Genomic DNA, 26611 nt, shown 5'->3' on the forward strand with positions numbered 1-26611 from the left:
GCCCTAGCTAGCAGCCTGCCCTCCTTCTCTTCCCATATTGGGCAGCTTCCGGAAACCGAAGGCCTTGTGCACAGGTCTGAACACCTTAAGACACATGAGTAAGCAACATCCACACCTGCCCCCCCTCCTCAGTCAACCCTCCTCTATCTTTGGATCTGGGGTGCACACATACCCCAGCACCAGACTGTACTCTGGAGAAGCCTCGCTGGTACTGAAAGTGGGTTTGGGACTATTTGGACAAGGGATCTGGGATCCTGGGTATCCAGTGTGGGGTCTAACGTGGGATTTAGCACCAGGAAATCCAAGTTCAAATCCCAGTTCTGTCACATGCCCTCTCTGTAACTCTGGCCCAGTGAATTCCCCTCTAGAGTCCCATCTCCTCATCTGTAAAAGAGAGGCGACAGTTTCTGCCAAGCAGGGTTATCATGAAGAAGAAACATGATAAAGTCTGTGAAAAGGTTTGTGCCTGGCTAATGCAAACTGATAAAAATCCTCTATTTCTTCATCTTTAGCCCTAGTGGTTGGTGCGTAAATTCGAATAATAGTCATATTAACTGGTCTTCCTTGTAGGTGTATGGATATTATCCTATCACTGACAGCGTTGTACTTCAGGGTAGATTTTGAAACGTTCTTTTTGACAACGAATGCAACACCATTCCTCTTCAAGTTGTTATTCCCAGCATAGTAGACTATATGATTGTCTGATTCAAAATGGCCAATACCAGTCCATTTCAGCTCACTAATGCCTAAGATATTGATGTTTATGCGTTCCATTTCATTTTTGACGATTTCCAATTTTCCTAGATTCATACTTCATACATTCCAGGTTCTGATTATTAATAGATGTTTGCAGCTGTTTCTTCTCATTTCAAAGTGTTGAAGAGCAAAGATGTCACCCTGAAGACTAAGGTGCGCCTGACCCAAGCCATGGTATTTTCAATCGCATCATATGCGTGTGAAAGCTGGACAATGAATAAGGAAGACCGAAGAAGAGTTGAAGCCTTTGAATTGTGGTGTTGGTGAAGAATATTGAGTATACCACGGACTGCCAGAAGAAGGAACAAGTCTGTCTTGGAAGAAGTGTGGCCAGAATGCTCCTTAGAGGCAAGGATGGCGAGACTGGGTCTTACATACTTTGGACGTGTTCTCAGGAGGGATCAGTCCCTGGAGAAGGACATCATGCTTGGCAGAGTACAGGGTCAGCAGAAAAGAGGAAGACCCTCAACGAGGTGGATTGACACAGTGGCTGCAACAAAGAGCTCAAGCGTAACGACGACTGTAAGGCTGGCTCAGGACCGGGCAGTGTTTTGTTCTGTTGTGCATAGGGTCGCTATGAGTCGGAACCGACTGGACGGCGCCTAACAACAACAATGCAAACTGTTCCATTTCACTTTTACTGCCACCTCTAAGAAGCCCTGTCCATCACACCGGGCAGATCCCACAGTCTTCTTTTCCTGTATTTCACTGTTAGTTGCCGTCAAGTTGGCTCCAACTGAGGGGACAAAACATTGCCCAGTTCTGCATCATCCTCACGGTTGCTGGTATGCTCCAGTCCATTGTCGCAGCCACTGTGTATTTTGAGTGCCTTCCGGGGCTAAACTTCTAGCACTATATTGAACAATATTCTGTGGTGATCCACAGGGTTTTCACTGGCTAATTTTCAAAAGTAGATCACTAGACCTTTCTTCCTTGTCTGTCTTAGTCTGAAACCACTGGTGAAACCTGTCGACCATAGGTGACCCTGCTGGTATGTGAAATACTGGTGGCATAGCTTCCAGCATCATAGCAATACTCAAGGCACCACAGTATGACAAACTGACAGACAGGTGGTGGTGTTCCAGTATAGCACTCCCCATATCCTGACAGGATGAGTTACTGTCAGCCTCCCCTTGGTAGCATGTGAGCCCCACGTGGGCAAGGACTTTGCCACTGCCACTGCTGTATTCCTAGTGCCTAACACAGTGTCTATCTGACTGGCCGAATAAAATATGAAGCTTTGTTATTATTTGTCTGGGCTTTCTACCTGCTTGTGGGATTCATTCCAGCCTCACACATTCACTGAGTGTCTTCTAGGGGCAGGTCAGGGTAGTTCAGACATCTTTCCAGGCCTCAAGTTACTCACGGGTTAGGGGGAGGGATTAGATGTGGAAATAGGAACAGAATTAACAGAAGTGTGATACCTGCCATGATGGAGGCACGTGGGGCAAGGCGCTATAAGAACCCGGAGGACAGAGTCAGTGTGTGGTGGGGACATTCCAAAGAGGAAACAATGGAGTAGCTGGCCTCAAGGAGATAAAAGGAGTCCCTGGGTGGCATAAACAGTTTAGCGCTCAACTACTAGGCAAAAGGTTGGTGGTTCAAACCCACCCAGAGGTGCCTTTGAAGACAGGCTTGGTGATCTGCTTCCGGAAGGTCACAGCCTTGAAAACTCTATGGAGTACAGTCCTACCCTGCACACACGGTCACCGTGAGTTCGAATCGACTTGACGGCAACTAACGACAACAAGGAGATGAAGGGAGTCCCTGGGTGGTGCAAATGGTTAACGCACTCAGCTACTGACCAAAAGGTTGGAGGTTCGAGTCTACCCAGAGGTACCTAGGAAGGAAGGCCTGGTGATCTACTGAAAAATCAGTCATTGAAAACTCTACAGAACACAGTTCTACCCTGACACACATGGGGTCACCATGAGTTGGATTCAACTCGGTGGGCAACTTGTTTTTTGGTTTTAAGGAGCTAATGAAAGAAAGGAGCTCCAGGGGCAAGAATAGCAAATGTAAAGGCGTAGCATGTAAAAGGCCTGGTACGCTCAGGTCAACGTGGCTGGAGCATAGGGACATGTAAGAGACGGGAGCTGATGCTGACAGGTAAGCCTGCATCAGCTTTCAGGGTCCCATTAGTCTAGATCAGCAATCCTTGGAGTGTGGCCTCCAGACCAGCAGCATCAGGGTCACCTTGGAACTTAACAGAATGCAAATTCTCAGGCCCCCCACCCAAAAACCCATTGCTGTCGCACCAGACCTACTAAATCAGACACTCTGGGGTAGGCCCAGAAATCTGTCTTTTAACAAGCCTCCAAAGGATTCTGACGTTGGCTAAAGTTTGAGAACCACTGCTTCACACCAAAGGCAATACAGAGCCATGGACTGGTTTTAAACAGTGGGAGGCAGGATCAGAGCCACACAGGATTAAGATCACTAATCACCAGGTGAAGAGGATGGCTCCAGCGTGGGGAAGGTTTGGTAACATACTCACGCTAGAAAGTTGGCCCCACGTGGACCCTCACCCGCAGGTGGACAGAGCTGCTGTGTGCTGCAGGAGAATAATGTATCTTCATGTGATAGGGAAGGGGCCACTGAGAAGTCAGAGGCCCCTGCTGAGCACAAAGCTTGTTGCCAGGGTGACCACCTGTCATTCAGAGGAAGGGGGTAGGGCCCTTCAGAAGGTCAATGAAGGGGAGCTGGTTGCCATGGCAATATCCCCTCAGGTGGGACAGGGTAGTGAAGCAGGAGAGCCTAGTTGTCCCCAGGCACCCCACTCCATTCCCAGCAGGAGGCACCACTGACTTACAGTCCCAAGTTCCCCCTCTGACCTTATCCAGCCCATCATCCCCTCCTCTGTCCATCTGGGCCCAGGCTGCAGCTTCCTCCCCTCCCCATCCAGAAGCCACACTTCTTATCACTCAGCCTAAGGGCTGGGGGACTGTCTCCTTGGTTACAGCCTAGGCTCTTGTATCCAGAGTAGCCCTCTCTCAAGAGGCCAGAGACCTTTATCTGCCAAGCCTTCACCTTCCTTTGCCGGTGCTGGGTCTGGGGGCTGCTGGCAGTGACCCAGGCCAGTGGCAGGGCTTCCCCACTCGATCTTCAGTGGCACAGGGTGAGAAGAGGAATAGGAAGACTCAGGGTGCTACTGTCAACCAGGTCTGTGTTTCTGGAAGGGTACATTAAACAGCTTTCAAAGCCCCCCAACCAGGAAGCTCAAAACAACTGCGGCCCAACTGGGATCTCAGGAGAGGGGAAAGCAAGGGGGCAAATCAAGCTCTCAAACCTGGTAAAGAGCAAAGTGCAAGGGTTCTGGGTTCCAGGAGGCCTGGGTTCTAGTCCTGCATCAACAGTGTTTTATCTTGGGCAGGTCTGTCACTTCCTGAGCCTCAGCTTCCTCATCTGTACATTGGAGATAATCTTAGTACCCACTTCCTAGGGTTACTGCAAGGATGAAGTGAGGAAACGCATTTGAAGTGAGAAGCACAGTGCCTGGCACCTTCCTGTGTCTTCTCATCCCTTTCGTCAGAGTGGGGAGGGAGGGATTGCCCACCCTTGACGGTGGCCTCTCTTTACTGGTGGTACACCAGGTGAGGAAGAGCAGCAGCTCTGGGGTCAGAAATGCTCTCTAAACACTGACTGCTGGTCCTGTTATTATTACTATTAATCACCTGGAAATGAATGGAGTCTTGCCTGGCACACTGCTTCCTCTGGGTAATTTACGTTTCCTATTGTCATACTCTTCATTTGCTATAATCTGCTAAATGGATGGTTTCTAGAAAGCAGAAGTCATATTGTGCTTCTTCCTTCTTCCGCAATGCCTGGCCCAGTCCCTAGCAGGGAGCACCCAAGAAGCTCAACATGGAAGGGACATGCAGGAGCAGATTATCCAATAGGCAAGGTAAGCACTGTGCTTACCTTGCTTACCAGGTCATCTGTAGTGAACAATTTCACATTTTTTCACCACATCAAAGATTCTGCTTTCAGGTATGGCTGGCATCTGTCTCTCTCCCAGCCCCACAGCACCTTCCTACAGAATCAAAGCTTCTTTTCAAATTTACAATCCCTGCCAGGGGCGGATGACCCAGTAAGCACAGGTAAGCACAGGCTTACTTGTGCTTACTGACTAATCTGTAGTGAACACTTTCACTACAGATGATCTGGTAAGCAAGGTAAACACCATGCTTACCGTGCCTATTAGATAATCCTCCCCCAAGGACTTGCAAATCATCCACTCTACCTCTGTACGCAGGACAGAAAGCTCTCCTTCCAGCCTTACCAAGCTGTTGAATGCCTCCAGGGACGAGGCACTTATTTCCCGCCAAGGCTGGTCCAGGTCTCCAGAGAGGCCTAGCTCCATGGGGCAAGCAGGCGCTGAATGGGCAGCTGTAGGGGTTGAGGCTACGGGGAACTCCCAGGGCTATCCCCCCCACACCCCAGCAGCCCCCCTTCCCTCCCGCTGAGAGCTGATAATAGAAATGGTTCTAATTATGCTCTAATTGCTTTCTTCCAGGCAGTTTCTCTGGAGCCAAGGAGTTCAGAGTTCATGAATAAATGAAGAGGGAGGAAGTGGGAAGGGATGTTTATTGATCCACAAATCTCTGTGTGCCAGTGTCTGCCCCACAAATGCTTGGGCATGCAGCTGCGTGCAGTTTTGCATACACACGCCACGGCCCCCAAACATCTCTCTCCAGCAAGCAGGTCGGGTGTAAAAGGAAGGTGGAAAGAAGCAAGAAGTGTCCTAAACTGGCGTTGGGTCCCAACTGTCCCCCTGACTGGCACTGTGGCCTTGGACTAATCATAGGCCGTTTCTGGGCCTCAGCTTTCCACCTATAGAGTGTGGGGGTGAGACTGATGTCAGACAGCCCCCGCTTGCAGAATTCAGACTTGTGGCATGTCATCCTAAGGAGACTTCTAGACAGAACCCTGAGCTGTGCCGGGTAGGCACTGTCTCCCGATTGTCCCCTCCATCCAGATACCTGATTCCCTAAGAGAAACCGGCAGAGTGGCTGGAGGCTCCAGGGACATAGCAGGAGGAACACCCACACTTGGGTGACATCTCCACACTGGTGGGAGACCTGGTGAGGAGGCACAGGGGCTCTGGAGTCAGATGTCTCCTCTGCCACTTACCATCTGTGAGGCCCTGGGCAAGGCACTTAAGCTTCTGAGCCTCAGTCACTTCATCTGTTAAGTGGGAATCACAGATTATGTGTTACGAAGTTTCAGCCAAGGCACATAATGGCCTTCGCTGAGTGCTTGGCACACAGTAAGCATTTGATAAGTGGTAGTTGTTATTGTGGAGTCCCTGGTTGGTGCAAATGGTCAACATACTCAGTTGCTAACTAAAAGGTTGGTAGTTTGAGACCACCCAGAGGCACCTTGGAAGAAAGGCCTCACAATCTACTTCCAAAATATTACAGCCAGTGAAAACCTTATGGAGCACAGTTCTACTCTGTACACATGGGATTACCATGAATCGGCTGGAGCCAATTCAACTGCAACTGACTTGGTTTGAAGTTGTTTCTATTAATATTTCCAACAACCTTGCAAGGTACACACTGTTGTCTTCTTTACTGAGAAAGAAAAACCAAGGCAACTTCCCCAAGATCATGCATTGAGCTGCAGAATTTGAAACCAGGCCCATCTGGCTCTACAGTCTCTGTGCCCCAGTCTTGCTTCTCCACTAAGTCTGATTCACATGTGTCCCCAGGACTGGCACACAGTTGTTGTTGTTAGATGCCATCGAGTCGGTTCACTCACAGCGCCCCTATGTGCAACAGAAAGAAACATTGTCCAGTTCTGAGTCATCCTCACAATCGCTGCTAGGTTTGAACTCATTGTTGCAGCCACTGTCAATCCATCTCATTGGGGGTCTTTCTCTTTTTCACTGACCCTCTATTTTACCAAGCATGATGTCTTTCTCCAGGGACTGGTCTCTCTTCATAACCTGTCATATGTACATGAGACAAAGTCTTGCCATCTTTGCTTCTAAGGAGCATTCTGGCTGTTTTTCTTTCAAGACAGATTTTTCCTTCCTCTGGCAGTCCATGGTATATTAAATATTCTTCATCAACACCATAACTCAAAGGCATCAATTCTTCTTTGGGTTTCCTTATTCATTGTCCAGCTTTCACATGCATATGAGGTGACTGAAAATACCATGGCTTGGGTCAGGTGTATCTTAGGCCTCAAAGTGACATCTTTGCTTTTTAACACTTTATAAAGAGGTCTTTTGCCACAGATTGGCCCAGCAATGCATCTTTTGATTACTTGACTGCCACTTCCACAGATGTTGATTGTGGATCCAAGTAAAATGAAATCCTTGACAACATCAATCTTTTCTCCATTTATCATGATGTTGCTTATTGGTCCAGTTGTGGGGATTTTTGTTTTCTTTATGTTGAGGCACAATCGATGCTGGAGGCTGTAGTCTTTGATCTTCATCAGTAAGTTCTTCAAGTCCTCTTCAATTTCAGCAAGAAGGTTGTGTCATCTGTATATTGCAGGTTGTTAATGAATCTTCCACCAACCCTGATGCTACATTCTTCTTCATATAGTCCAGTGTCTTAGAGAAGCAAAACCAGTAAAGCATATAAATATATATACACCGAGATTTATATCAAGAAATGGCTCATGAAATTGTAGAGGCTGGAAAGTGCTAAGTCCGTTGATCAGAATAGAGGCTTCTCCTGATTCACATAGCCACATGGGCTGCTGAACCCAAGATCGGCAGATCACAGAGCAGGACTCTTGCTCACAGGCTGCTAAGACCAAGAAATTCCAAGATCAGCAGGCAACACAGCAGGTGAGCTGTTAGATCAAGTCCCAAGAACCAGAGGGCAGATGAACAGGAACCAGCTACAGAATCCAAAGTGGGCAAAAGCCCCCAAGCCTGGCCAGAAGGTTCACTCCTCCAAGGAAACTCCCTTTCAACTGATTGGCTACTCACAGCAGATCTCATCATGGAGGCAATCACATTATATCAAATCTCATCATGGAAGTGATCACATCAGCATACTACTGCCAAACTGCATCATAACTGCCAAACCACTGAGAATCATGGCCCAGCCAAGTTGACACACAACCTTAATGATCACAATCCAGTTTCTCGGATTATTTGCTCAGCATACAGACTAAGCGTGATGAAAGGATACAACCTTGATGCACACCTTTCCTAGCTTTAAACCACGCAGTATCCCCTTGTTCTGTTCAAAAGGCTGCCTCTTAGTCTACGTACAGGTTCCGCTTGAGCACAATTAAGAGTTCTGGAATTCCCATTCTTTGCGATGTTATCCATAATTTGTTGTGACCCACACAGTTGAATGCCTTTGCATAGTTAATAAAACGCAGGCAAACATCTTTCTGATAGTCTCTGCTTTCAGCCAGGATCCATCTGACATCAGCAATGATGTTCCTTGTTCCATGTCCCGTTCTGAATCCAGCTTGAACTTCTGGCAATTCCCTCTCGATGTACTGCTGCAACCACTTTTGAATGATCTTCAGCAAAATTTTACTTGTGTGTGATATTAATGATATTGTTTGAAACTTTTCGCATTCTGTTGGATCCCCTTCCTTTGGAATGGGTACAAATATGGATCTCTTCTAGTTAGCCAGGTACCTGATTTCCAAATTTCTTGACATAGATGAGTGAGTACCTCCAGCGCTGCATCCATTTGTCCAAACATCTCAATTGGTATCCCATCAATTCCTAGAGCCTTGTTTTCCACCATTCCCTTCAGTGCAGCTTGGACTTCTTCAGTACTATCAGTTCTTGATCATATGCTACCTCCTGAAATGGCTGAACGTTAACCAATTCTTTCTGGTACAGTAACTCTGTGTATTCTTTCCATCCTCTTTTGATGCTTCCCATGTCATTCAATATTTTCCCCATAGAATCCTCCAATATTGCAACTTGAGGCTTGAATTTTTTCTTCAGTTCTTTCCGCTTGAGAAATGCTGAGCGTGTTCTTCCCTTTTGGTTTTCTAACTCCAGGTCTTTGCACATGTCATTAGAGTACTTGGTCTTCTTGACCCGCCCTTTGAAATCTTCTGTTCAGCTCTTTGACTTCATCATTTCTTCCTTTTCGCTTTAGCTACTCTATGTTCAAGAGCAAGTTTCAGAGTTTCTTCTGACATCCATTTTTGTCTTTTCTTTCTTTCCTATCTTTTTAATGACCTTTTGCTTTCTTCATGTATGATGTCCTTGACATCACTCCACAACTCATCTGGTCTTCAGTCATTAGAGTTCAATGCATCAAATTTACTCTTGAGATGGTCTCTAAATTCAAGTGGGATATATTCAAGGTCATACTTTGACTCTCGTGGACTTCTTCTAATTTTCTTCAGCTTCAACTTGAACTTGCATGTAAACAATTGATGGTCTGTTCTGCACTCAGCCCCTGGCCTTATTCTGACTAATGATATTGGGCTTTTCCATCGCCTCTTTCCACAGATGTAGTCGATTTGATTGTTTACAGAGAGAGAAACCAAGTCAAATTGCCTAAGATCATCCATTAAGTGGCAGGATTTGAAACCAGACCCATTTGACTCTGAAGCCTCTGTGCTCATCTTGCTTCTACACTGAGTCTGATCCATACATGGCCCCAGGACTGGTACACAGTAAGTCTCCATAAATACTATGTGGGATGACAGAGAAATGGAGCAAAAAATGAGTGTAAAAATAGGCCCTGCTTCAGGTGGCGTAGTGGTTAAGTGCTACAGCTGCTAACCAAGAGGTCGGCAGTTCAAATCCGCCAGGCGCTCCTTGGAAACTCTACAGGGCAGTTCTGCTCTGTCCTATAGGGTCACTATGAGTTGGAATCGACTTGACGGCAGTGGGTTTTTGGTTTGGGTCAGGGACTATGGTGTCAGTGGGCTGACGGAGGGAGAACAGGACTAAGATTTCCTTCAAAGCCAAAGGGAAGTGCTAGGTTTGAGGGACCCCTGGGCTCCTTGCCTTCTCAGCGGCCAGGGCCAGTCTTCCTCCCGTGATACGTAAGGATGATGAGATCCTTGGTACATGCTCACTGAAGGAAATCTTTTTACCCCTTCATGACTTCAACTAAGAAGCCAAAGTTAGGAATCCTGGCTTTTGGCATCAGCTGTCTTGCTATGTAACTTGGGGCAAGTGGCTTCTGCTCTCTGAGATCAGAGTCCCATCTAGGAAATGCGGACAACAATGTTCTACCCTTAAGGCATTGCAAGGATGATAAGTGATGGCACATGTGAAGCCATATGGCATAGAGATTAGCGGGGGAGGTCTCCGAAATCAGACTGTCTGGGTTTGTATTCCAGCTCTGCCACTGCCTAACATAATTGCTCTCAGTCTCAGATTCTGAGAAAATGGGAATTCTGTAAAATGGGGATAATAACTGTACCTACCATACAATGGTGTATTAAGGATGAATGAATGAATGACCACAGGTAAAGCACTTATAACAATATGAGGCATATCATAAATGCTCAATAAATCTCTCTTAGATTACACCACATATAGAGACTCTGCAGGCCATTTTACATACGGGGAAACAGAGCATCAGAGTGGGGCTGGGATTTGCCCAAGGTCACAGGGCCAGTTTATGGCAAACCCAGGCCTATCTGGGAGCCAGGGGTATGCAGGGTCCCTGCTTGAGGAGGTCTCAGCTTCCCCAGTATGAGATGCTTGAATGGATAACCATGAGACCATTCACAGCACCTCTACCATCGTGTTCATGGCTTGAGGACTGTGGGGGTCGAAGCCCCCTTCCCCACCTTCCTGGTAGCTCCAAAACTGTCCAGAACCAATGGGACTCCCAGTGGGGTGTGTCAGAAGGCAGGGAGGCTGGCCCATGTTCCTGGTCCTTCCACTCGAGGGCTGGATGCAAAAGCCTCAGAAACAATCCAGGGGCCCGGGACCAGTACATCATTTATCAGTCCTGCATGGTGGTAGCAGGCTTGTCTCCATGGCAACAGTGCAGTGTGAAGGCATCCTAGCATCATTAGGGAGCGCGCTGAGTAGTATAAACAGAGGCTGCAGTAGATTACACGCCTATTATGAGCAGTCTCGGGCTCTGAGCACTGGTAATTATGCCTAATTGTGCATTTAATTGTGTAATTGAAAACCCACATCTCTGGTTCAGGCTGGGGCTGCAGAACCTCATTCTTCCCCAAAATAAAATTCAGGGCTGTCTTCTCTTCTAGGGCAAGAGATGGCCAGAGCAGGCAAAGGGGTAAAATGCCTATAGGCTCCCATTTTCCCCAGATCCTGTGTCAGGAGCTCAGCCAGGCTCTGTGATTTGGGGCAGTGGGCAGGCAAAGATCATGGAATGTTAGCTCTGAAAGGGCTGTCCACCAATTCTTCAGTGGGCAGCAAGGAGAGTGAGGCTGGAGACCAGGAGAGCCTGGCCAAGGTCACATAGCATTTTGGGAGCTGGGCTGGGCTCCAAGGCCAGCACTGGCATGGGTTTTGAAGCCAGACAGACTGGAGTTCAAAGCATCGGTCTGTGCTTGCCAGCCTTTGAGTTGAGTTAATGTGTGCCTCAAGTTTCCTTATATATAAAATGGGATCATAATAGGATCTAAACCAAAAAAAAAAAAACAACCCAGTGCCTTCGAGTTGATTGCGACTCATAGCAACCCTATAGGAGAGTAGAACTGCTCCACAGAGTTTCCAAGGAGCGCCTGGTGGATTCAAACTGCCAACCTTTTGGTTAGGAGCTGCAGCACTTAACTATTACGCCACCAGTAGTGATTAGGAATCTATTTCTGTGTAGAGGCTGCATGACCACTTGACCGTGTGATGGGTTTAATGGTGATCCAGTTTCCTGGAAGCCACAAGATGTTCGGTCTAGGTTCTGAAAGAAGATTACCAATAGCACTAAATGGAATCTACTGTGAATAATGAAAACAAGGAGTGTTTCTGAGCCTTCTTAATAGGATCTACAAGGCTCAAAAATGAACTGGATCACCATTAAACCCATCACATGGTCAAGTGGTCATGCAGCCTCTACACAGAAATAGATTCCTAATCACTACTGGTGGCGTAGTAGTTAAGTGCTGCAGCTCCTAACCAAAAGGTTGGCAGTTTGAATCCACCAGGCGCTCCTTGGAAGCTCTGTGGAGCAGTTCTACTCTTGTTCTATAGGGTCACTATGAGTCTCAATCAAATCGATGGCAAGAGATTTGGTTTTTGATTTTTTAATTACTACCAGGGACAAGGAACTCACCACTTGGTTATCGTCCCCACCCCTGAAGAGCCTCTGTAGACAGGCAGTTTGAAAGCCACTGATGGAGGTCAACACCTCTCCCACCTAATTTTAGACTGGAGAAAATGAGGCTCAGAGAGGACGGGGCCAGTAAGTGACTGCCATAACCCTGGGATTCTGACTGGCAGCTGAGGGCATATTTTGTACCTTAAGGAGACTCAGCACTTAGAACTGGGCCCAGCACATTATGGGTACTTCCTAACTCTGACTTATGGGTTGTTGTTGGATGTGTTGATTCTGACTCATAGTGACCCTATATGACAGAGTAGAGCTGCCCCATAGGGTTTCCTAGGCTATAATCTTTACAGAAGGAGCCCTGGTGGTACAGTGGTTAAAGCACTCGGTTGTTAACTGAAAGGTCAGAGGTTTGAACTTACCAGTTGCTATGCAGGCGAAAGATGAGCCAGTCTGCTTCCATAAAGATTAGTATAGCCTTGGAAACCCTATGGGGCAGTTCTACTTTATCCTATAGGGTTGCTATGAGTCTGAATCAACTCGACAGCCATGCGTAATCTTTATGGGAGCAGACTGCCAGGTCTTTTCTCCCTTGGAGCCACTGGGTGGGTTAAACAGCCAACCTTTTGGTTAGCAGCCAAGCACTTAACCATTGTGTGACCAAGGCTCCTTTTGGATTATAGGTCAGCTGATGGCAATTCTTACACCCTAACCCAAGAGTATTTAGTCTTTCTGGAGTTCAGGAGGCTGACCTGTGGTGGATTAGGTGTTAATGACTTGTGAGAACCCCTTGGTTCTGAACTTCTGTGGTCAGCAACTTGATTTTATAATCCAATATGTCATGTGGGTATTTGGTATGGAGATGGTACGGACGCTTACACAGAAAGAGGAAAGAAGTCACCTGAGTCTCTGACACCTGGCACCCAGGTGTAAAGCCTTGAGGAGGCCATCAGAGGCAGGGGTCTCCTTTCCTCAGGGGCAAATACCTCCATCAGTCACTTCTGCCCGCAGCAAGGTGGGCCAATGGCAGCAACTCTGATCTCTACCTGGGAAGGGTGAGAGGTCTTCGCTGACTCAGAGCTGGAAGGGACCCTTGAGACAGTGAGTCTGACTCTCCGCCTTTACAGAGGGGGACACCAAGGCCCAGAGAAAGCCACGCCTTCCTCTTGGGTTCCCTCTCAGTGCCAGGCCCTGTGCTCAAAGCTCTCCCTGCATCATCACATCACCCTCGCCACAGTTCCATGAGGTGGGTGCTTTTATCCCCATTTTACAGAAGAGAAGACAGAGGTACCACAAGGCTAAGGTCACAAAGAATACGCAGAATCGCCGCTCCAATTCGGGCCTTCCCCTGGTTCAGAAAGGGGACACGTCCCATTTCCTAACCCTCTGGATGCAGATTTGTGGAATGTCCTGTCTCGTTTCCCAGGCATTCAGGAAGGGAAAGGGCTTGAACCTTTTGTTAGCTCCTACCAGCATATTTTATCTCAAAGGAGCCTCCCAACAGCTCTCTGAGGCTGATTGCTATCTCGATTTTAGAAATGGGCAAGTGGACACTCAGAGAGGTTAAGCCTCTTGTCCAAGGTCACCCAGCTACAAAGTGGCAAAGTTGGAATTCAAACTCCAGCCTGACTCCAAAGCCCAAGCTCTTCCCACTCTACCTCCCTGCCTCTTGATTTGCCAGCTGCCCAAGGTAACGCATTAAAGCCTGCCATAACAGTTAAGAACCCCTCTAAAAACCTCAGCACTCCTCCTGCGCCACTGGAGGAGCACGTATCTTGGGGAGGCTTGCTTTGCTGCCTGAGGCTCTCTCTGCCTCCCAATCACCATCCCTCTCCAGGTCAGGGCAGGGGACGATGATGACATTGGGACTGGGCTCCATGGCCTGGAACTAGCTTTTAAAACCACACCTCTGGTCCTAGCCTATCATCCTCTGGTCACCCACCTCTTCCAAAGATCAGAGCAGACCATCTCCACTTGGTCCAGATTTCACAACAATCATTCTCAAATCCTTTCTCTTTGATCATTCTCCTGAAGCCCAGAATGCGTCTTCTGTTTCCTTGGTAACAAGTCACTTCACTCCTCTGAGCCTTGGTATGCCCATCAATAAATGGGTATATACACCATGCCCACCTCATAGGGTTGTTATGAGGATTGAGAAGTCCTCAATACAGGTTTGTTTCTTTCCTGGATAACTTTCGCCTCAACCTGAATCATGGCTCCCTTAAGTTCGATACAGGGTTTGGGGTAGGAAGAGATAGTTGGGGGTGGGGGAGAGGGGCTCATAAGATCTGGTATCTAGTAACAACCCCTTATAGCCAAGGAAAGACTTAGATCCCCACAGCATCCCCACAACCGAATGGGGTATAGAATGCAGGGTATAGGCTGTGCAGTCCCAGATCTGGGTTTGAAACCTCATTCTGCATACACTATATACGTGGACATGGATAAGTGAGATAGTAACAACAGACAAAGTATATAAAGCACCTAGCAAAGTGCCTGGCTCCTAGTAGACAGCAAACCAAAGGAAGTTATTATTGCTAACATTCCCCACCAAACCTCACATTTTCCAGATAAAGAACTAAGGCTCTAAGTGTTTATGGGAATGACCCCGGTCACTAAAATCCTTAATCCAGGCAGAGATGCAGGCTAAAGTGACTTGTCCAATTCTCCAGGCAAATAACCACAGCTAGCCACAAGGGGCCCAATCACTAGAAAAGGACATCACGTTTGGTAGAGGGCCAACGAAAATGAGAAAAACCTTCAGTGAGATGGAGTGACCCAATAGCTGCAACGATGGACTCACATACACCAATGATCATGAAGATAGCAGGACCAGGAAATGTTTCATCCTGTTATACATAAGGTTGCCATGAGTCAGAGCAGCTCCCAACAACAGCCACAGGGAACCCTTCCCTGGACCAGGCACTGTGCTCGGCACTGTCTGGCCGTCATCTCATCGAGCCCCCCAACTACCATAAGGCAGGAGCTGCTGTTCCGATGTATTTATAGGCAAGGACTTGGAGGCTCAGACAGGGTAAGGGACTTTTCGGAAGTTGTAAAGCAAGGCAGCAACACCTGTCTGATCGAAGACAGTGCTCCTAACCCCCATGCCAGATCTCAGAGCAGCTGCCAATTCTGGGGCAGTTACTTAAAAAACAACCCACCCCTGCAAAGAGCAGAAGCAGTGCTATCCCTCTACCACTCCCCTGGACCCTCTTCTCCACCCCACCTTGCTCTGCCTACCTCTTAAGGACCATGAGGGCTATGCTTGGCCTCAGTCTGTCCATCCGCAAAAGGGAGCTGGTCACTCCAGGCCCACGGTGTCCATAGGGGTGTGAGGATGAAAAGGGGTCAGTGCCCTGGCTAGCGTTATCCTCCTGACTCTAAAGGGTCTGGGATGGGCGTTTTATAATCACCCTGGCCCAAGGACCTCAACCATCCAGAGCACAGCGAGACCCTCCCGAGGAAACCGAGAGCTTGCAGACACAGCTGCTTGGGAGTGCAGGCCGCCCCAGCTGTCTCCTTCCAGTCTTCGCCATCACTACTGCTAATAACGACATCAATCAGGTTGACCACGTTTCACACCATTACTTGCAGCTCAGCCGGAAGCGACATATTTCCCCCCTCACCCACCACCTTCCACAAAGCAAAGAGCTTTCCAGAAGGGAAGAGAAGGAAACCAATGTTTTCTGAGTGACTACTACATGCGCTTTTGAATGATCTTCAGCAAAATTTTACTTGCATGTGATGTTAATGAATTGTTCGATAATTTCCGCATTATACGCTTTGGACTTGTTGTCAAGAGGGATCAGTCCCTGGAGAAGGACATCATGCTTGGTAAAGTACAGTGTCAGCAGAAAAGAGGAAGACCCTCAATGAGATGGATTGACTCAGTGGCTGCAACAATGGGCTCAAGCATAACAACAATAGTGAGGATGGCGCAGGACCAGGCAGGGTTTCATTCTGTGGTACGTAGGGTCGTGAGGAGTCGGAACCAACGTGATGGCACCTAACAGCAATGACATGGAGGCGCCTGGCTGCAGAAAGCCAGGTGCTCTGTGAGGCAGGGATGATGCTTCCTCTTTTGCAGAGGAAGAAATGGGTCCAGAGGCCTGAATGCACATGTCCAAGGTCACACACACAGTCAGGACAAGAACAATCGTGGCAGTGATGTGTCACCGAGTGCTAAACTGGCTCACAGTGCCAGGCACTGCCCATGATTCTACTGAAATATTATCACTTTCACTTTCAGATGAGGAAACTGAGGCTTGGAGTGGTGAACAGGCCTGTCTGAGGTCACATACTGGTTAATGGTGAGCAGCAGAGAGCTCAGGGAAGAGAGGGTGGCTCTCTGTGCAGACAAAGCATGCTTGCACCCTGGTTCTGTCACTGACTAGCTTAGTGACCTTGGTCAGACCTCGTCCTCTCACCGAGCCTCAGTTTCCTCACCTGAAAAAGGGGATAATAAAAGCATCTCTCCTGTTGTGTGGAATAACAATAATAATAAGGAGAAGGATAAAAACGGTAAAATAGCTAAGGTTTACTGATCACTTAACATACACCAGGCACTTTGCCAAGCGCCCTTCACATGTAAGCTCATTTGGTTAAATGAGGTGATGCATATCAAGAGCTTAGCACAGGACTCCAGAAAGGCAGTGATAATGATGATGGTGAAGAAATTCACGGTGCTTCCCTTGGGCAAACCTCAGGTCGCCCTCTTACAGGAAGAACAGAGTGGCCTGTGAGGTTTCAGGAAGAAGGCGGACCAGGAAGGAAGGGCTGGGTTTGGGCAGGGGAGGGAAAAGGGAAACACATACTAATTAGAGAGTGAACATGGTTAATAATGTTGCCAAGATGATGCAGCAAATAGAACCCAGGAAACCAAGGAACCCAAGGGGTTCTACAGAACGGAACCAGAGATGCACCGGAGCCTCCATGCCAGCTCCAACACCATTCCAGAGTCCTAGGAGGGCAGAGCTGGCAGGGCTTTAGAGAGCCAGACCAATGGTTCTTCCCAATTTACAGACGGAAAAGTTGAGGTCTCCACTAGGGAAAGGTCCCTGGGTGGCACAAATGGTTTGCTCTTGGCTATTAATTGAAGAGTTGTTAGTTCAAATTCACCCAGAAGCACCATGAAAGAAAGGCCTGGCGATCTGCTTCTGTAAGATTACAGCCAAGAAAACCCTATGGAGCAGTTCTACTCTGTAACACTCGAGGTTGTCACAAGTCCGAATCAACTTGACAGCTCTGGGTGTTTTGGTTTACACTGGGGAAGAGGCTTGCCCAAGTTCATAGGAGTCGGTTTCAGAGCTGGGTTTGAATCCAGGCCTCCTGCCTCTCAGTTCAGTGCCCAACTACCACTGCGTCCCACAAAGGAGTGTGCAGGGGGCACCTAGATATGTCTAGGCCACAGTTCCAGGACAGCATCCCAGGGTATAAAACCATTAAGAAAATGACGATAAAAAGCAAGAGTTTATCTAGCACTCACTGTGCCTGGCACAGTGCTAAAATTCACTACATGCATTTAATCCTCACAACAACCCTAAGAATTAGAAATTGTTTTGATAAACAGTCTGGTAGTCTCTGTTTAACAGACGACAAAACTGTGGCTTGCACAGCTAGGAAGTGACAGAGCTGGGACTTGAACCTAGGTCTGTTCTGTCAGACTCCAGAACCCTACCTACTTGTCTACCTGAATGGCAAAACCTCCCACTGCTTCCCGCCCCCAGCATAGCCTTACCCCCTACTCTGCCACACAAAGCATGTCTATCCCAACTACAAAAGATTGTTTAGAATTGGCCTGTTTATGCTTCAGGTGGACACTTGAGACAATGTTGGCATCTCCTGCCTGGAGGGGAGATGCGAGGGTAAAGGGGCTTACAAGCTGGCAAAATGGGCACGAAAAGAGAGAGTGGAAGGAGGGAGCGGGCTGTCTCATGGGGGGGAAGTAATTGGAGTATGTAGCAAGTTGTGTACGGGTTTTCGTGTGAGAGACTGACTTGATTTGTAAACCTTCACTTAAAGCGCAATAAAAATTATTAAAAAAAAAATTGGCCTGTTTTACTTTCACGATCAAACCCCATTCAATAAAGAAAAGTGACACCGTTCCTCCTCTTTTTCAATTTTCGACTGGAAGACATTTAACAGCCTCTTCCCTCTCCTGTCCCTTTATGCTGGATGAGAAAACTGAGGCTCTCTTCTCGCCTCAGGCTGATGAATTCCACATCCCAGTAGCACATTACAGTTTCAGGAGCTGCCAGGCAGCAGAGGCTCCTGGGAGTTAGAGACAGATGGAGGAACCCACTCCACCATCAGCCCCAGCTTAAGAACCCTGGGCAAGTTACTTTGCCTCATCTATAAAATGCCAGTAATAACAATAATAGCTTTATAGCGTTATTATAAAGTCCCTGGGTGGCGCAAACAGTTTGTGCTCAGATGCTAACCTAAAGGCTGGTAGTTCAAACCCACACAGCAGCGCTGTGGAAGAAAGGTCTGGGAATTTGGTTCTGTAAAGGTTACGGCCAAGAAAAGCCAATGGAACTCAGGTCTACTGTGTAACACATGGGGTCGCCATGAGACAGAATCGACTCGATGACAGTGAGTTTGATTTTATTTGGTTATGAGGCTTAAATGAGTTAAAACATACAGAAAGCACTTACAAGAACACCTGGTGCCCAGTATGTGTTCTCCACAGCTAACCACGGTGACTATCATGAACAGAGAATGAGCAAGGGAACAAACTGTTAACAGCACTTATCTTCGGGGAGTAGGGACAGAGCATAAAGGGAAGGAACCTTACTTTATCTTCTGCTATCTGATGATTTATTGATTTATTCATTTTTACCATACAGGTGTATAACTTTCCTAATTAAAAGAAAAAAAACCTAGTTAAAATTTAAAAATAAAGAAACACAGAAAAAGAACCTGTAAGGTATTCTCTGAAAGGCTTCAACATTTCTTGGCATTTTATGTTATCAAAGTAGATAAAGAAGGGTGTTTCTATGATGAGCCAGGAGTTGCCAAATAACTGATTCATTCATTTATTCTACAAATATTAATGGAGGCCAGGCACTGTTCCAGCTGCTGGGGATTACACAGGGAACAAAACAGACAATCTTGGCCCTTCTGGAGTTTTCATTCTACCTGGACTTAATTTTCCAAGGAGTGCCTGGCGGATTTGAACTGCCGACCCTTTGGTTAGCAGCCGTAGCACTTAACCACTACGCTTAATTACTCCCCTCTGCAACCCTCAGGATTGAGCATTTTACAGAGAGGCAGACTGAGGCGGCCTAGCCAAGGAGGTCACTTGTCCAGCATCCCAGAGCTGGGAGCAGGGCTGTAATCCTCAGAGACTGAGCTGCTCCTACCACTGCCCAGGAGAGCAGGTCTGTAGATGGCAAGTTTGGGGCTGGGGTCCCCCAGGGAGAGAAGCAAGATGAATGAGACATATATACAATTTTATGTCTGCACATCCAACTGAAAGCTTCACTCTGCCGTATTACATGCACCTTGGGGTGAGGGGTGGGGCACCAGTGAGGCTCAGGCTCCCCCAGCTCGTGCTCACACCTGAGTTCTGCCCATGGACGTCTTCATGCACCTCTGCCTAGAGAAGTACAGCTTCAAAGCTCCTACTTGTTGGGTCTCAGCTATAGGGTAGGCAGGAGACCCTGGTTTCTCCTTAATTGCCTCCCAAATTCACCTACCAGGGCCTGACTTGAGGGGCAGAGCCAGTCCAGATTCACTCCACTGGCCTTACTAAGATAAGGTCCTAAGCACCCTAAGCTGGGGGTGGGTATAGTGCCCGCAGTTGCTCCAGTCCTTCCAGGGCACCCAACTGTCCCCATCACCACCAGTGCCAGGCAGGGCAGAGGAGCTGGTCTGCCTGTCCCCACCCCTGCAGCTCTGGTGGAGCGGATGCCTGATAAAACACCGATGGCCACAGTGGCCATAGCCAAAGCAGAAAGGGGGTTCCAGTGCCCAGCAGGGTCATGACCTGGCAGCTCCTGTGACCCTCTTAGGGGAGGCGGCTCTCTACTCCCGGGCCTGCCGAGTCAGGGGGGTAAAAGGAAGCAGAGACCACACAAAGGAGGGCTGAACGGTTCTTGAAGTCTAAGATCCCAATTAACACAGTGAAGAGGGACTTGAAATGATCAGAGATCTAGAGACACACCGAGGAGAAACCCAGCGAGAGGCACACAGGAGCAGAGACTTTGTGAGAAATACTCACATGGGGTGGGGGGCGGGGGCCAGAAACAGACCCGGAGGGAGACCCACGCAAGGAGCGATTTAGAGGGAAACACACGGTGGGGACCTCCACAGATTCACTGACCAGCCTCGGACACACCCCCAGGTCCAGAGAACCGTAGCTCCACAGCGTATCCCTAACCAGGGACCACTCATCCAACACGGGGCAGACGCGCAGAGCGGGGCGGGCGGGGGACTCGCGCACAGGACGCACTCAGGGAACGGGGGAGCGCCGGGCACCGCGGCGAGAAGCGCACACAAAGAGACAGCCCGGCCAGCAGGAGCAGGCTCCGCCCGTCCGCTCTGTGACTCCAGACCACCCCCCACCCGGGCACTCGCACCAGACACGCACACACAAACACCTAACCCCATCCTCATGCCCCGGGCTCCCGCTCCGCCGCGCCCCACCCTGCCCCGGCCACTCCGGCGCCCGGCGCTCACCAGCTGCAGGCAGCAGAAGGCGACAAGCGTGCAGCGCCCGCTGCACTTGCCCATGGCTCCCGGGGCCGCGCGGGCCGTCCGCCGCGTAGCCCCGTCTTAGTTGGCGGCCGCCGCCTCGTCCGCACCGCGCGGGCTCCGCGTCTCCCCGCTGGGCGGCCCGGACGGCGGGGCCGGGCGCCTAGGACTGGGGCCGGGAGCGCCGGGTCCTGAGGGCTGGGGCTGGCTGCCTGCGCTCCGAGTCCATGGTCTGTCCGCCCGCGCTCTGGTTCCGCCGCGCCTCGCCTCCTTTGTCTGGCCGGCCGGCAGCCAGGCGCGCCTCCTGCCCCGGGGCGGCTGGCGGGGAGCGCGGAGCGCAGGCACCAAGTGCCGCGCAGTTCTGCCCAGCTGAGGCAGCCGCCCGGGCGCTGGGCGGCCACGGCTTCCCGGCCCCACCACGTGGCTCCGCCGCCGCCACCACCTAAAGGGAGGGAGGGGAGAGAAAGAAGGAGTGGGGCGGGGCAGCCGAGGGAGCGGAGGGGAGGAGGGCCAAGAAGGAGGAGAGCTGGGGAGAGGCCGGGACTGAAGGGGAAGAGCGCGGGCTGGGGCCTGACAACTCTGGATCAGACCTGGACTTCGCTGCCTACTCGCTGTGTGACCTTGGGCAAATCATATCACCTCTCTTGAGCCTCGATTTTCTCATTAACAAAATAGAAATAATTATGTTTCCTTCAGTATTGATGCTTGGATGAAATGTGGTCATGTGAATGAAACACTGGGACCTGGCTGGCATCCAGAGGGCTCTGGAGCACTCCTCTGTCCACCTGTCTCTAGGGCCCCAGGGTTCCAACCTTGGCTTCCACTCCTGCCCCAGATCTGCTTCTCATTCAAGCCTCCCTCTTTTGCCTGACCACATCCTTCTGTTCATCTTTCCTTCTATTGGCATTTACTGAGCCCTGACTGTGTACACACTCCTGGGGACCCTGGGATTTGGAGATGAGCCTCAGCTGGAGCTTCACAGCCTAGGGAACAGACAGGCTTCCAAGCGCATGCCAGTGCGAAGAGAGATGGCAGAGGTCTGCCCAGAGGGCTGGTATCAGCCCCTAGCCCAGGATGCAATGGAGAGGGAGTTTAAAAAGCCTTGCTGGCAGAGACTGCCTTCTCCAAGCCACCTCTAAAAGCACTCAAATGCAACACATCCCAAATCCTTTTAATCATCCCCACCCTACATCCCAACTTCCTATGTTCATCTTGGAGCTTAGCGTCTCCCAAGAGGAAACCCCTGGGTCATCCTCAGAATCTCCCTATTTCATCGGGTCTGTGATCACTTTCTGTGTACTTTCAAAACTAATATCAATGGAATTCCTATTACCGAGGTCCTTAGGTGAAGCAAACAGTTTGCACTCGGCTGCTAAGTGAAAGTTTGGTGGCACAAACCCACCCAGAGGTGCCTGAGGAGAAAGGCCTGGAAATCTGCTTCCGAAAGGTCACAGCCTTAAAAACCCTGTGGAGCAGTTCTACTGTGCAACACGTGGGGCTGCCATGAGTTGGAATCGACTTGATGGCAGCTGGTTTTAAGGAGTTCTGGTGGCACAGTGGTTAAGGCCCTTGGCTGCTAACCAAAAGGTCAGTGGTTCAAATCCACCAGCCGCTCCATGGGAGAAAGATGTGACGGTCTGCTTCCATAAAGATTACAGCCTTGGACACTCTATGCAGCAGTTCTACTCTGTCCTACAGGGTCGCTATGAGTCAGAATCGACTTGACAGTAGTGGGTTTGGTTTTGGGTTTTACTAACCTAAAAGTTGATGGTTTGAACTCATCCAGAGTTACTGTCAAAGAAAGGCCTGGCAGTCTGCTTCCTTAAAGATTATAGCCAAGAAAACCCCATGGAGCAGTTTTACTCTGTAACACATGGGGCCACCCTGAGTCAGAAATCAACTCCACAACAACAGGTTTAGATTGTTTTGTTTACTATGTGCCAGCCTCTCAGTAGGGACTAAGGAGATGAACCAAATAGATATAATCTCTGCCCTCATTATGAGAACAATCTGGTGTGAGATTGTCATTAAAACAAGCAAACATACAAATAAATACATAATTGTAAATTCTGAAGAATGCCTTGAAGGAAAATAAAAAGTATGAGAGAATAAAGAGGGGGCAAAACTTAGATTTGGAGGCCAGGAAACACCTCCTCAAGGAAGTGACATTGCTGCTGAAAGGACAACAGGAGGGAAGGAGGGTGGGGGAGGGGAGGAGAGGATTCCGGGGAAGGAAGGAGACAGTGCTTATTTCTTTCCCTTCCGCTCCACTCTCACTGGCCCACTTGATTCAGGAGGCGCTGTGATGTGCTGTTTAAGACCCAGGGTTCTGGATTCAAACAGCCTGGGTTCTAGTCACAGCAATGCTGCTTGTTTGCTGCTCACATAGTAAACCCTGAAAATTTGTGGGGTCCAGTGCAAAATGAAAATGTGGGGCTCCTTGTTAAAAAATTAAGAATTTGACTTAATGGTCTGACTAAGACTAGAAGGACCCCAGAGGTCATGGTCCCCAGAACTTCTGTTAGGAACCATTCCCAAAGCCAACTCTTCAGACAGGGATTGGACTGGACTATAGGATAGAAAATGATACTGGTGAGGAGTGAGCTTCTTGGCTCATGACACATGAGACTATGTGGGCAGCTCCTGTCTGGAGGAGAGATGAGAGGGCAGAAGGGGACAGAAGCTGGCTGAAGGGACACGGAAATACAGGGTGGAGAGGAGGAGTGTGCTGTCTCATTAGGGGGAGAGCAACTGGGAGTACATAGCAAGGTGTATGTAAGCTTTTATGTGAGAGACTGACTTGATTTGTAAACTTTCACTTAAAGCACGATAAAAATTAAAAAAGAAAAAAAGACAGAGAAAGAAAAAAAAAAAAAGAATTTCAAGATTGTGACAGAGCAGAGCATAAACCAAGGTTGGGGCTCCAGGCCACTACAGAGGTCGCCCGTCCATGAAACCATTTCACTGACTTCCCGCCTCCACCCATTCCTCAGCATGCCACTTTTTATCTTAAAACAGAGAGGATACTCCCAGGGTTGAAACTACACTGCTGAGGTTCTCACTAGGAGCAACAAGCTGAGATAACAGTGGGAACTTTTCTCGGCCGTGCTTGGCAAGTAACAGCTGTGTCCAACCAGATTCTGTGTAAGCCAGGCTTCCAGGAGTCTGTGAAGTCCCTGAAATAATATGCAAAGCTTCATGTGAGCAGATGTGCCTTTTATTGGGGGTGAGGATCCACAGTTGCTGTCAGATTCTCCAGAATCCATTCTCCACAGAAGAGTAAGAACCAGCCGCCACAAGAGCTCAGCCCGGATGTAACCGTGAGCCGCTTCCAGGTGTAGTCTCTGCCAATTCTCTCTGTGGCACTAACAATGCGAGTCCATGATAATAATAATAATAATAGCTACAATTTACTGAGTGTTTACTCCGAGCCAGGCACTGCCCTAAGCATTAGACACACATCATTTTACTTAATCTTTATGGTGGATTTGCCTGGGATTCTGACCAGCCCTTGCCAGGTTCTTGACTGTTTCATGTCATGCCTGAGACACCCCTTGGCCTGGCTGAGTCACTCCTAAGTCCATCTTATTGGACCTGGGATGGCCTGTCTGACCTCAGCAGAATTAGCCTCTGTTCCTGGGTCATACCTGCTTTAGTCCAAATCCTGACCCTGATGAATCCACACACACACCTTGAGTCTCTTATTCACACTTTTCGTGGTTGTTCTTTCAGCCTGAAGTGCGTCTCCCATCCAAATTCTCAGCTGGGAAACTCCTAGCCCCCTTTCAAAATTCAGCTCAGGTGTCACTTCCTCCAGAGGAGGCCACTCTTGACACTCTGCAACCCAGATGAGGTGCTCACACTGCGTCACAGCTTTTACTGGGATTTACTGTACTTGTCTGATTTTGTTTCTGTTTTCCCCAGTAGATGGTGAGCTCTATGAGCACGGTGGCGGTGACACAGATTAGCTCTGTGTCCCACGGGGCGTGGAACGTGGCAGCAGTACACGTGTGGTGAATAAATGATGCACATCACTGCCTTCCTTGCGGCCTCGGGCCCCAGCATACCTTCTGCTGTCTTTACCACCTGGAAAGCCCGGGTTCTGAGGGGAAGGCAGCCTGAGAGTAGGAACAGAAATGTCTTTGGCAGTCAAGCAGGGGTGGGCTGGTGATGATGTCAGGAGGGACTTGCGGTAGCCTACATGAGGGATGACTAAGCCCTGAAAGGGACGGACTGTGGGGAAAGTGAAGCAAGAGTTAGAAATCGAGTAAAGGACAAAGACAGTTCAGATATACCCACGCTTCCTGAGTGAGAAGGCAGAGTCAGGGTCAGGCCTAGAGAGGGGTATGGCAGGAGCTGACGAAGTGATGCCATCTGTGGGATGTTATGAAGTTCCTCCTCAAAGCTAGTCACAATGTCTGAATCTTCCACTCTTAGTCCCTCTGTGGGTTAAAACTCTGAAGGCTTTGGAGAAAGTTCACTCACAGAGATAGCTCAGTGTTAAACCTAATAACTCCCCCTTCCTCCAAGTTAGACGATTGAACACATTCACTAATTATATAAAAGAACAAAACTAGTTGCCATTGAGTCAACCCTGTCTCACGGAGACCCTATGTGTCGTAGTAGGTTTGTGTTCCATTGGGTTTTCAGTGGCTGATTTTTGGGAAAGTAGATCGCCAGGCCTTTCTCCTGAGGCACTTTTGAATCTCCAACCTTTCAGTCAGCAGCTGAGTGTGTTAACGGTTTGCATCACCCAGGGACTCCTCACTAATTATAGCCAACACTTATTAAGCTCTATGTGTCAGAAACTGTTCTAAGCAATTTCTATGCCTTAACTCATTAAACCTCACAACAACCCTTTGAAGTAGGTACTGTTATCATCATTCCCATTTTCTAGATAAGGAAACTGAGGCTCGGAGAGGTTAGATCATTTGCTGAGGGTCACACAACAAGGAAGTGGCAAAACCAGGATTTGGACCCAGGCAGAGCTACTTTACCTACACCATTCCTATACCGTTTCTACAGTTTCAAACCTTTCTAGCTTAGCAGCAGACCCTTTTCTTCAAAAGAAATCATACATTTCTAAAATAAGAAAAAGTGATATTCCTCTGGTTGACTGGGGGAAGAGGACTGGCCGGCAACCTGCAATTTCAGCCTGTCCTCACCTCCTGTGAAGGCTTCCAAGCCAACACCTCAGTCCAAGGTCTCCAAGGAAGACAGTGGAAAAACAGCTGGCCTAGATGATCTTCAAGGTGCCTTTTCTAGAGAGGGGGAAGCTAAAAATGGGGAGAATCTGAAGGGCAGAGTTTGAGTGAGTTCTCTAAAGTCACACAGCATGTGAGTGACAAAGCTGAATCTCAAGACCTCCGAGTCAGTTCAGTGCCATTAATGTGCCTGGCACTGAGCTAGGAGCTCTGGAACCAGAGATGAATAGGATAGGTGCCCTTGAGGGGTCCTTAGGATGAAGGCCTGAGGGTTAGCACACTGGCCAACAGTGTGGCATTGGCCACTGCTTATTTTCTTAAACCCAGCAGCTTTACTGTTTGCTTTTCCTCTCTGCTCCTTGGTGGCATCTAAGTTTGTGACTCTTGGGTCTGTGGAAGAGGCATAACATATAAACAGATAATTACAAGTGATATATAGAACGGCAACAGTGACTATGAGGTCTAGAAACAGAATGGTGGAATGATTAACTTGGCTTGGGCTCAGCTAGCGAAGGAGAAGCTGATGTCTGAAATACAGGTTGCCAGACAGAAAAGGATGGCAGACACAGAAGTGTCTAACACAGGTACACTTCAGAAACTGCGACCTCTTCTTTTCTGTAACTTCTGCCCTATTTCTTACTTCTTGTTACCTCCTTGGGAGTCCCTAGGTAGTGCAAACGGTTAGCATGCTTAGCAGCTAACTTAAAGGTTGGAGGTTTGAATCTACCCAGAGGCACCTCAGAAGAAAGT

At 48.7% G+C, this 26611-nt stretch overlaps 1 protein-coding gene across 1 annotated transcript in view; it reads right to left on the reverse strand.

Annotated features, from left to right (window-relative positions):
• The window catches only part of NKAIN1 (sodium/potassium transporting ATPase interacting 1), a 53814-nt gene extending 32755 nt beyond the window's left edge, over positions 1-21059 (reverse strand). The window contains exon 1 of the mRNA XM_049878551.1: positions 20643-21059. Within this exon, the coding sequence (XP_049734508.1) occupies positions 20643-20696 (54 nt within the window). The 5' untranslated portion in view covers positions 20697-21059. The remainder of the gene's footprint in view (positions 1-20642) is intronic.
• Between the last annotated feature and the right edge of the window lie 5552 nt (positions 21060-26611).

Source organism: Elephas maximus, chromosome 3 (assembly GCF_024166365.1).
Source record: "Elephas maximus indicus isolate mEleMax1 chromosome 3, mEleMax1 primary haplotype, whole genome shotgun sequence".
NCBI lineage: Eukaryota > Metazoa > Chordata > Mammalia > Proboscidea > Elephantidae > Elephas > Elephas maximus.